This window comes from Myotis davidii, unplaced genomic scaffold (genome assembly GCF_000327345.1).
Source record: "Myotis davidii unplaced genomic scaffold, ASM32734v1 scaffold551, whole genome shotgun sequence".
NCBI lineage: Eukaryota > Metazoa > Chordata > Mammalia > Chiroptera > Vespertilionidae > Myotis > Myotis davidii.
Genome location: NW_006283788.1, coordinates 1,237,292 through 1,247,566, shown reverse-complemented (window position 1 = coordinate 1,247,566; position 10,275 = coordinate 1,237,292). Strand labels below are relative to the sequence as shown.

Below are 10,275 nucleotides of genomic sequence, written 5' to 3'. Positions count from 1 at the left end.
GGGCCACTGTGTTGGGGTGGGAGAGAAAGGGCCCGGGAACAAGAAGGAGGCGGCCCAATCGGCTTCTCAATGTGTCTGAGCACTGCCCAGGTCCAGCTGGAAGGCGGGGGGCGGGGGTGGAGTCAGCGCCACACAGGCAGGGGCTCTTCCAGCGCCTAACACTAACTCCCTTCTCTCCAGGCAACCCTCCTGGAGGGGGTCCTATCATCCCCATGCAACGAAAGGGACAACTGAGCACCCAGGAGGGAGCTGACCAGCCAAGGTCACGGAGCTGCTTGCTGGCTTGGGTTTGCACCCAGAGTCCTGATCCTGTCATTCTGTCCAAGGGCCTCCCAGCACCTTCCAACCAGTTCTACGCCCAGTCCCACTGCCACCCAAGGAGGTTTCCTGACACGGCTTCTGACAAGGGTTTCTCTTCCTTTCTCCGGAAGTTACTGCAGGATGTAACTGCTAAGAGGACGTGAGAAACAAAACTCCAATTACAAAAATAAAGGATATTTATCCTTTCCTAAGAGGAAGGAAACTGTCCCGAGCCACATCTGGGCTTCAAATGACATTTACAAGGCCAGGGGGAGGGGAGGGGAGGGAAGAGCTCACGTCTCCAGCCACCAAGTGGGTGATGAAGGATGAAATGGCAAAGGGACGTGAGGGTCACAGAAGCTGAACGGTTGAAGCGGCGGCCGGAGGGGCTGGAGGGCGGGCCTGCTGCGGCTGGTCATGAGCTTTTAGAGCAGAGGCTCTCAGCCAGGGCATTCTGCCCCCAGAGGACAATGGGCCATGTCTGGGGAGTTCGTTTCCCCTTTGAACGTACACATGGAGTCAATTAGATGAAAAGAATATAAAGAACACCAGACTGAACAGATGGGGTTGCATGGCATTTCCCAGCAAGCAGAGCTGAGTCCTGCTCTTACACTGAGTCTTGGGAGAAAACCTGAAACCCCAACAAAAACCCTCTGGTCCTGCTCCCAGGGAAGCCTGCGCTGCCCAGGGATCATTTAAAGGAGCCCCCTTCATCCGGGGAGAGCCTGTAGCCCAGGACCTAGGGCTCCCGCTGCTCAGTGCTGCCCCCTGGTGGCTCCCACAGAGGCCTCCAGAGGGCTGTGGAGAGTCCAAAGAAACTGATGTCTGCACAGCTAAGGTTAGCTTCCAGTGGAACCACCCCCAATGGCAACCCCCACCAATGCAGATGTGTCCCCCAAAGCACACCCTGGTGTCTTTCTGGTCAGCCAGCTTGGGGTCAGCGCTGGCCCTGGGTTACCTGGGCCCTTGCCAGAGGCTTCCAGCTTGCGGAGCTTAGAGATCTCATCCTCCGTGATGATGGTCATGTCCCGCCAGAAGTCCACATTCTTGCCCTGCTCCAGTTCCATGTACACCTGGAGGCGAAGGCAGACACGGGTGAGGAGAAAGCACAGTCTTGGGGAGGCCAGGGTGTGGGTGGTGGGGCTGGTGGTACCTGGATATCCTCCAGCAGGTCCTCCATGTCAGCCACCGTGAGGCCATTGAGGAAAGTGTAAGGCTCGTGCATCTCCACAGCCAGGTCATCGTCCTCGGCGCTGATGTACTTGGCCAGCAGGTCGATGGGCTTGGCCCGTCCATCCCGGATTCGAATCTTGGAGCTGCAGGGAGAAGAGGGTGGTGTTAAGAGTCCAGGACGTGACTTCCCTCCCATTATCCTGCCAAGGGGGTGACCAGTCTGGGAGCTAGGGTAGGAGCCCTGCCGGCAGGGGGTGGTGGTCAGGGAAGGCTTCCTGAAAGAGGAGGCGTCAGGTGGAGAAATAAGGCAGATTAGTGAGGAGAAACAGGCTCAGAGAGGGATAGGCGTGAACATGGGTTCTGAAGAGCAGCAGGTGAGAGTGGAGCCAGAGGGACAGAGAGGACCACTTCTCAATGGACGGGCTGCCCAGGCTGAAAGATACAGCCTCAGTGCTGTGCCCCAGGGGACACACGGCAGAGGCTGACCCTAGTCTAACATAAGGGGCCCCACGATCAGGAAGGTCCAAGCCCTTGGCCAGGACTGGTGTAGCTGGCAGACAGAAGCGCGAGAGGATGGGCTCCGGGTGCACATACACTGGGCCGCAGGTTCAGATACCCATGTGGCCTCAGATAACTCAACCCCCAGGAGCTTCATCTCCCTTCTCTATAAACACAGCTGATGAGCAAACGCCTGTGGGCTGAGGATGAAGGGACTAGCACAGTTAGTGAGGCCCAGGGCCCAGAACACTCCCACTCAGCTTGCGCAGTTCTGCACATGGAGCCGGTGTATTCAGGGGTCTCCTCTGCACCCAGCCCAATGGGGGAGCCCACCAGCAACAAGTGTACACGCAAATCTGGAGCTAGTGCCAGAAAGGGGCTTGGGGAGCGCCCCCTAAGAACACAATAGGCAAAAACCCCAAGGGTGAGGGGGAGCCCTGGAATAGCGGATTCTAGGAAGCGTGAATAGCAAGTGCGAAGGCTCTGGGGCAGAAACCAGCTCCATGTGTTTGAGCCCAGAAGCAGGCTGGTGGGTGAAGGGAGGCGACAGAGGGTATTGGTGAACAAAGGGTGGTGGTGGGCAGTGCTCCCCCTCCCCCCGCACCGAAGCTTGGCCTGCTGGAGGTGGAAGTTGTCCTCCTGTTCCTCCCACGTCTTGAAGTGCTCCGCCTCCTTCTCCCGCTGCAGCATCTCCAGCTCCTGCTCACGCATGGCCTTTTCCCGCTCCCGCTCCAGCCGGAGCTGCTTCACCTGGGGATGCACAGGGAGGATGAGGGCAGGACAGCTGGATGATGGCGGGGGGCCTGCCCTGTGCCCTCTCAGGCCATGGGATCCCTAGGGTTGGGATGGGGACTATACCCCAGGCCTGGCCCCAGCCCGACAGACCCTGGACAGGAGAGACCACCCTGAGAGGAGCATCTGAGAGTCAAGCCCAGGGGCCAGCAGAGCCGATGTGGAGAGGAGCAGCTCGCTGGAGACACTGCCTGGGCCCTGGATGCAGCTGTGCCTAAAGGCAAGCCTTTCCATGAAAGCCACGCAGGTTCTGTTTGACTTAAAAAGGGCAAACCAGCCTTGGAGCCCCTGTGAGGAAAGGCGCCCCCACCTTCTGCAGCTCCAGCCGATTGTCCTCCTGGATCCTCTTGTTCCGCTCCTTCAGCTCTTTCTCCTCCAGGTGGCTGATCCCCTTCTTCTCCAGGGCCTGCAAGGGTCAGCACAGGCCCGCTGGGTGAGGGGCCTCCCTGGCACTTCCCATGAGGAAGCTGCGGCACACTCATGTACAAAGACCGAAATGAATGGACCACAGCATCTGCTTTGCAGCTGAGGAGAGTGAAGCTCAGAGGAAGGACCTGTCCCAGGCACCCTCACTGCCTTCCACTAGAAGACACCCTCCATCCCCACCCACAAATCAATCAATTTTATTACAATCCAACCCACAAAGACCCCTCTACTGTCAGTGAAATGTGCTGAGGCACCGAGGAGAGACAGCTGGGCCCACTCCTGCAGGGTCATGGGAGTCTCTTGGGACCTGCCGATTCTTGTTTCACACAGAAACCTAGCTGCACCTGCTGTGTGTGGCAAAGCCCTCCCCTGGGGCAAACTCCCCAAGGCCAGGCTGGGCTGAGAAAGATGCACTGGAGAAATGCCTGAACACGTATGTGCACACCCCAGACTACAGCAAGCTTGCTCATTTGAATTTATTGAGTGCCTACTGGGTGCCAGGCCCTAGGACAGAGCTTGCCCCGAGGAGCTCAGTTTGGCAGGAACTACACATTATAAATTAGGCTGTGTATTTAGAAATCACCTCTGCAATGAGACCTTTCTGGGCCTGCTTATTTATTATTTTTTTAATCCTCACCTGAGGATATTCTTTCCATTGATTTTTAGAGAGAGTGGAAGGTAGGGTGGGTGGCAGGGAAGGAGGGAGAGGAAGAGGGAGAGGGACAAGGAGAGAGAGAAAAAAAATGCATGCACTATGTGTAGGGTTACATTTTCTTGTTGTTAATCCTCACTGAAGATATTTTTCCATTGCTTTTCAGAGAGAGAGGAAGGTGGGTGTGTATGTGGGGGGGGGAGGGGGCAGAGAGAAACATTGATGTGAAAGAGACACACTGATTACTTGCCTCCCACATGCACCCTGACGGGGCCAGGGATTGAACCTGCAACCCAGGTACGTGCCCTTGACTGGGAATGGAACCTGAGACCCTTTGGTGCACAGGTTGATGCTCTAACTACTGAGCAACCGGCCAGGGCTGGGCCTGCTTATTGTGGTCACTGCTGCACCACAGCGCCTGGTTCGCTCTCTCCTCCTGTACTTTGCTAACTTACGTATTACAGTTTGTCTCCCCCTCGAGGCTGCTGGCCCCACAGGGATAGTGATTTTTGTCTCCTTCGCTTGTGGATATGTGCCCAGGGTCACAAAGGATCCAGCACCCGGCAGGTGCACAGTACCAGTTAGTAAAGTGCTAGAAGCGCAGGGGCAGTGCCCTGATAGACTACCCAGGGAGCCGGGCTGGTGTCAGTGTTGAGCATCGGAACCTATGAACCAGAGGTCATGGTTCGATTCCCAGTCAGGGCACATGCCCAGGTTGCGGGCTTGATCCCCAGTGGAGGGCATGCAGAAGGCAGCTGATCAATGATGCTTATCATCGATGTTTTTCTCTCTCTCTCCCTCTCAAATCACTAAAATTAAAAAAAAAAAAAGAATATCAAGGGAACCTGGGGGACCAAGGGAGGGCCTCTCCAAAGAGGGACAATGTCAGTTGAGATCTGGAGAATGAGAAAGAACCAGCCATGGAAGAGGCAGGGAGTGTCCTAAGGCAGAGGAATGGTGAGTACAAAGGCTCAGGTGAAAAGGGCTCTGTGTTCAAGATACTGGTAAGAACCCACGCCTGAGCGTGGGCGATGAGTGGAGCTGCCCCAGCCTCCAACTGTGGCCCCTGCCCTCTCCTTCCCCACCAGTGACGGCTGCTGTGTGGGGTTGAACTGTATGTTCACGTCTCAACACCCGGAAGCTGTGAATGTGCCCTTATTTGGAAATAGAGTCTCTGCAGATATAATTAGTTAAGATGAGGTCATACTGGATTAGACTGGGCCCTAATCCAACGTCTGGTATCCTTACAGAGAGAGGGAAATTTAGACACAGAGAGAGGATGACGCCATATGAAGATACTGACACAGAAGGAAGACAGCTACTGACAACAGAGGCAGAGACTGGCGTGACAGAGCCACAAGCCTTGGGTTGCTCCTAGCAACCACCAGAAGCTGGAAGAGACAGGAAAGATCCTTCCCCAGATCTTCCAAGGGGAGGATGGCCCTGCTGACACCTTGATTTCAGACTTTTGGCCTCCAGACGTGAAAGACAAATTCTGTTTTCAGCTTTGCGCCCAAGGTCATGGCTGCAGGTAAATGACCAGTGCGTAATTTTCATCTCAAGAATGAAACGACAGCTCTGAGCTGACAGAGTGTAACTGTGGAATCCCATCCTGGGTGTGGGACACTAAGAACCTATTCTCCAGTCACATGGAGGTTAGGCTGGTTTGGGGGGGTCAAAGCATGCCTGAGCTGTTATACTGCAAGAGACAGTTAACAGAGTAAAACCTGACAAAACCATTGTATGTATGTGTATAAAATAGATTCTGGCCCTAACTGGTTTGGCTCAGTGGACAGAGCGTCGGCCTGCAGACTGAGGGGTCCCGATTCTGGTCAAGGGCATGTACCTTGGTTGCGAGCACATCCCCAGTAGGAGGTGTGCAGGAGGCAGCTGATCGATGTTTCTCTCTCATCAATGTTTCTAACTCTCTATCCCTCTCCCCAACCAATGGACACAGACACCAGGGCATGAGTCGGGGGCAGGAGGGGGAGTTAATGTGGGGATAAGGATACATATGTAATACCTTAATCAATACAAAATTTTTAAAAAAATCAAAATATTTTTGAAAATCAATAAAATATTTTTAAAAATTCTGCATGGCAAAATGCAGTCTGGGAATGTGTGCTGTGAGTGCTAAATAACATCTCTTGAAATTGAAGTTGTAAAAAGTATACAAAGTAAAAACACTAAGGCAGGAAACATGTGTGACTGGCACAAACACAGAGCTAATCAGCAAGCACTTCGTGGCTACGACGGCTCACCTTGTTCCATATGAAGGTGCCCAGGAGGTTGTTGTCGCCGAAGGGGTTGTCGGTGTTGGTGTAGCCCATGTACTCCTCGCCCCAGCCCATCTTCTCCCGCTTTTTCCTCTCCTTGGCCTCCTTCTTGGCCAGGCGCCGGGCCCGCTTCTCCTCGGGCGTCTCGAAGGCCTTCATCAGCTCCTCCTGCTGCTTCCGCTCCTCACGTAGCCGCAGCCGCTCCTGCAAGTTCTGCTGCTGGCTCAGGGCCGCAGCCACCTCCCTCGAGCTCTGGGAGTGGTCTGGGGATGCAGAGCTGGATGAGGAGGAGCAAGAGCGGGTCCTCCGGCGGCGGGCCCAGCGGCCCTGGTGCTGCCACTGCCGCTCATTGCCCGAGTCAGACTGAGAGGACTGGTCCTGCGAGCGCCATTGAGGTGGCTGTGGGCTCCGGCTCTGTCTTCCTCGCCGCTGCCACTGGTCTTCCTCTGAATCCGACCTGGGAAGGAAATCCGAAAGGGTTTGCTCACTGCTCGCTGGTCAGCCATTTGTTCAACATACGTTTAGTGAGCGCCTGCTGTATGCCAGGCACTGTTCTAGGTTCTGGGAACATAGCAGTGACAAAAACATTGATGGTCCCTTCCTTTGTGGGGCTCACATCAACACGGAAACACACAGTGTGTTATGGGATAGTGCTTTGAGCCACAAAGAAATGATGTAAAATTAGGGCCAAAACCGGTTTGGCTCAGTGGATAGAGCGTCAGCCTGCGGACTGAAGGTCCCAGGTTCGATTCCGGTCAAGGGCATGTGCAGGAGGCAGCTGATCAATGTTTCTCTCTCATTGATGTTTCTAACTCTCTATCTCTCTCCCTTCCTCTCTGTGAAAAATCAATAAAATATATTTTAAAAAAATGATGTAAAATTAGGGGACAAAAGATCAGAGAGGGTCTCCTTGAGGAGGTACCTGGAAGAAGTGGGTGAGGGAGCTATGGGGAGATTTGGGTGGAAGATGATCTAGGCAGAAGGCATAGCACGAGCAAAGGCCTGGGCAACAATTTACTTGGCATGTTCAAGGAACAGCAAGGAGGCCTGTATGGCTGGAGCAGAGTACGCGAGGGCAAGAGTGAGGGGATGAGGGCAGGGAGATGGGCTGGGGCTGGATGGTGCAAGAGCAATGAGTTTGAACCAATCTGGCCTGTTTGGCTCAGTGGTTGACCTTTGAACCAGAAGGTCACAGTTTGATTCCCAGTCAGGGCACATGCCTGGGTTGCAGGCTTGATCCCCCATAGGGAGTGTGCAGGAGGCAGCCAATAAATGATTCTCTCTCCCTCTCCCTTCCTCTCTGATGTCAATAAAAATATATTTAAAAAACACACACACACAAAAACCAGTTTGAACCAGATCTGATCTCTCCAAGGTGACAAGAGAGGGCTTACGGAGAAGGTGGTGTTTAATCTACTCAAACAGATGGGTAGGAGAAAACTGGAGTAAAACTGGCAGCAATAAAGGGCCAGGGAAGGGCACTGGGAATAGGTAACAGAATGGGCAAGCCCCTAGGGATGGATTCTTTAGTGTTTGGAGGCCTCTGAACAGAGAGGGGAAAAACTAAATCTGTCTTTAGTATGTTAATTGTTCCACCTATTAAGCTCACGTCAAAAAATCTGGAGAGCCAAAACTGGTTTGGCTCAGTGGATAGAGCGTCGGCCTGTGGACTGAAGGGTCCCGGGTTCGATTCCGGTCAGGGGCATGTACCTGGGTTGCGGGTATATCCCCAGTGGGAGATGTGCAGGAGGCAGCTGATCGATGTTTCACTCTCATCGATGTTTCTAACTCTCTCTCTCTCCCTTCCTCTCTGTAAAAAATCAATAAAATATATTTTTAAAAAAATCTGGAGATTTCCAGTCAAGATGGAGGCATAGGTAAACATCGTACTCGAATCCTCCAACCACCACATTAAAAAAAAACCCCAAACCAGCTAATCTATAGAACAATCATCATTCAGAAACTCCTGAAATCTAGTTGAATGGAAATCTCTTCTCTCTCTTAAAAAAAAAAAAAAAAATCTTAAAAAAAATACAATGAAATACCTGGAGGTAAATCTTGACTATGCAGGTCCCCCTCCATAGCCCAGCCCCACACCAGCTTCCTGCCATCCCCTGGCCCAGGGTTCCAAAGCCAGGAAACAAGTCCCCATAATTCTGGCTGTAAAAACCAGTGGGGATTGTGGCTGAGTGAGACTGGGGATGCTGGAGTCCCAGGCATTCCTCTTAAAGGGCACATGCCTGGACTTACTTAGACTCAATCCCTCTGAGCCCCAGCACTGGGGCAGCAGCTTGAAAGGAACCAGGGGCATGCGGGGAGGAACTGAATTGTCTGGCATCAGGACAAGAGTTGGGGGTGCGGTTTTCTACCAGACAAAAGTGCTGGCAGAGGCCACTGTTCCCCAGAGTCTACAGGCAGGAGCCATTGCTAAGTCTCCATCAACCTGGCTCGCACTGTTTGCCCCACCCTGGTGATTCCCTGAGACCCAGCCCCACTCAACTTGCTGGCCCACCTAAGCATTCCCAGTGGCTTTTCCATACAGCTGGCCTCCCCTGACTTAATGTTTTGGACTTTCCTACAATTTCTAAAAGCAGCAGCAGCTGGCTTCTGCATACTCTCTGCCTCTTGCTAAGTGGCCCCAGGCCCGGCTGTAGCAGCAGCCTGCCTTGGTTCACAGCGTGGCCTCTCCCCAGCACCTCCAGGCGCAACACAAGTAGCAGCCATCTGCCGATTACTCTGTAACTCGTGCCTGGTGGCCCCAGGCAGGGCACAGATGGTGGCTGACTCTGCACTTCCTGGGAGGTCCCAGAGCCAGTGCGCCTGATGGACAGCTTCAGACCATGCTGGACTACAACCCTACCACCTCCACGAACGACACACCAAAGGGGTGGGCTCCGTGAGCACCAAAGCCCCACTGAAGCAAGTCCTGTTCCATAAGGCTGACTTCTGCCAGCAGCTCTTTAATGTAGTTGGAGCCGGTCCTGGGAGCTGATTGGCCTGGGGGTCAATCCCTTCCAGTGACACCAACAGCAATCAAGACTCAATTCCAACAGGACAGTGCACACAACCCACACTGGGCGAACCTGGTTGTGCCGCAGAATTTTAGTAATTACTTGAGGTGCGTCATGAGATGAAAGAGGTTGAAAATTCCTGAGCTGAAGAAATGGGAGAAAATGAATGTCTGGCAAGAAAATCTGGGGTCCCCATGGAAATACTGAGGACACAGGTGAATAAACTTGGGGTCACAGTGGGTAAGAGAATGGCCTGCGTGTCACAGCCTGCTAGGGACTGAGCCAGCTCGGGGACCCAGGTCCTGGAGTCAGTCCCCATCACTGTGCTGGCTCCCCTGCGCCGGAGCAAACCCAGGTCAAGGTGTTCCATCGCCAGCAGGAAAGGACAGTGGTCCATGTGGACACTGAGACCGGGGCCTCGGAGCCCCTGAGCTCTGCACCTGCCATCAACGGCTCTCTGACGCCCACCTCCATTTTCCAAATCCACGAAACCACCCACTTTCTCATGGTGCCTCGCGCAGTCTCCCTCTCCTGCAGGCCGCCATCATCTGCTGCCTGGACAACTGCATATCCTCCTCCTCCTCCCCGGCGGCACTCCCGCCTCCCTCCCCGACCAGTCCCTTCTGCACGTATAAGCCAGAGAGAGTTCTGCCAAGGAAGCCGGCCCACGTCACGCCCGTGTTCACCATCTTCCCGTGGCCCCCCACTCCCCTACGAATGACGGCCAAGCCCTTTCCCACGACAGGAACCTGCACGGCCTCATCTCCGTTACCTTTGCGTCAGCGGTCTCGCTAACCGGGCTCCTGGCGGTCCCTCCCAACACCCGTGCCCTGCCAGAAACACCTCTCGCTTCCCATCCGCTGCCCGACGTCCATTTCCCCAGGAAGCCCTCCCTGATGGACTCGGGGGTCACCCCTCCCCAGGGCAGTACCCCACCTGCGCTCCCGGCTTCGCCGCCTCCGTCGCCCTTCGTCGTCCCGGCGCCGCCGGTTTCGCCGCCCATGGCTCCCGCTCCGATGTCTGCTTCGACTCCCGATCTGGCTCCGCCGCCTTCGGCCTCTGCGACCCCTATGACCCGTCGACCGCGAGCGCAAGTGTGTGTCCCGACCCAACATCTGGGACGATGGCGGCGGCGCAGAAACAAATA

The 10,275-nt window shown here is 54.5% G+C and overlaps 1 protein-coding gene across 2 annotated transcripts in view; it reads right to left on the bottom strand.

Annotated features, from left to right (window-relative positions):
* CACTIN (cactin, spliceosome C complex subunit) overlaps nucleotides 1-10,269 on the bottom strand; it is a 21,288-nt gene extending 11,019 nt beyond the window's left edge. For both annotated transcript variants that reach the window (XR_435177.1, XM_006754073.2), the window contains exons 1-6: nucleotides 10,065-10,269; nucleotides 6,103-6,574; nucleotides 3,074-3,169; nucleotides 2,576-2,721; nucleotides 1,454-1,616; nucleotides 1,259-1,373 (exon numbers count right to left, since the gene is read on the bottom strand). Coding sequence is in view for 1 of the 2 variants with exons in the window: in XM_006754073.2 (XP_006754136.1) it covers nucleotides 1,259-1,373; nucleotides 1,454-1,616; nucleotides 2,576-2,721; nucleotides 3,074-3,169; nucleotides 6,103-6,574; nucleotides 10,065-10,243 (1,171 nt within the window). In the remaining variant the exon portion in view is untranslated. The remainder of the gene's footprint in view (nucleotides 1-1,258; nucleotides 1,374-1,453; nucleotides 1,617-2,575; nucleotides 2,722-3,073; nucleotides 3,170-6,102; nucleotides 6,575-10,064) is intronic.
* Nucleotides 10,270-10,275: the final 6 nt, after the last annotated feature.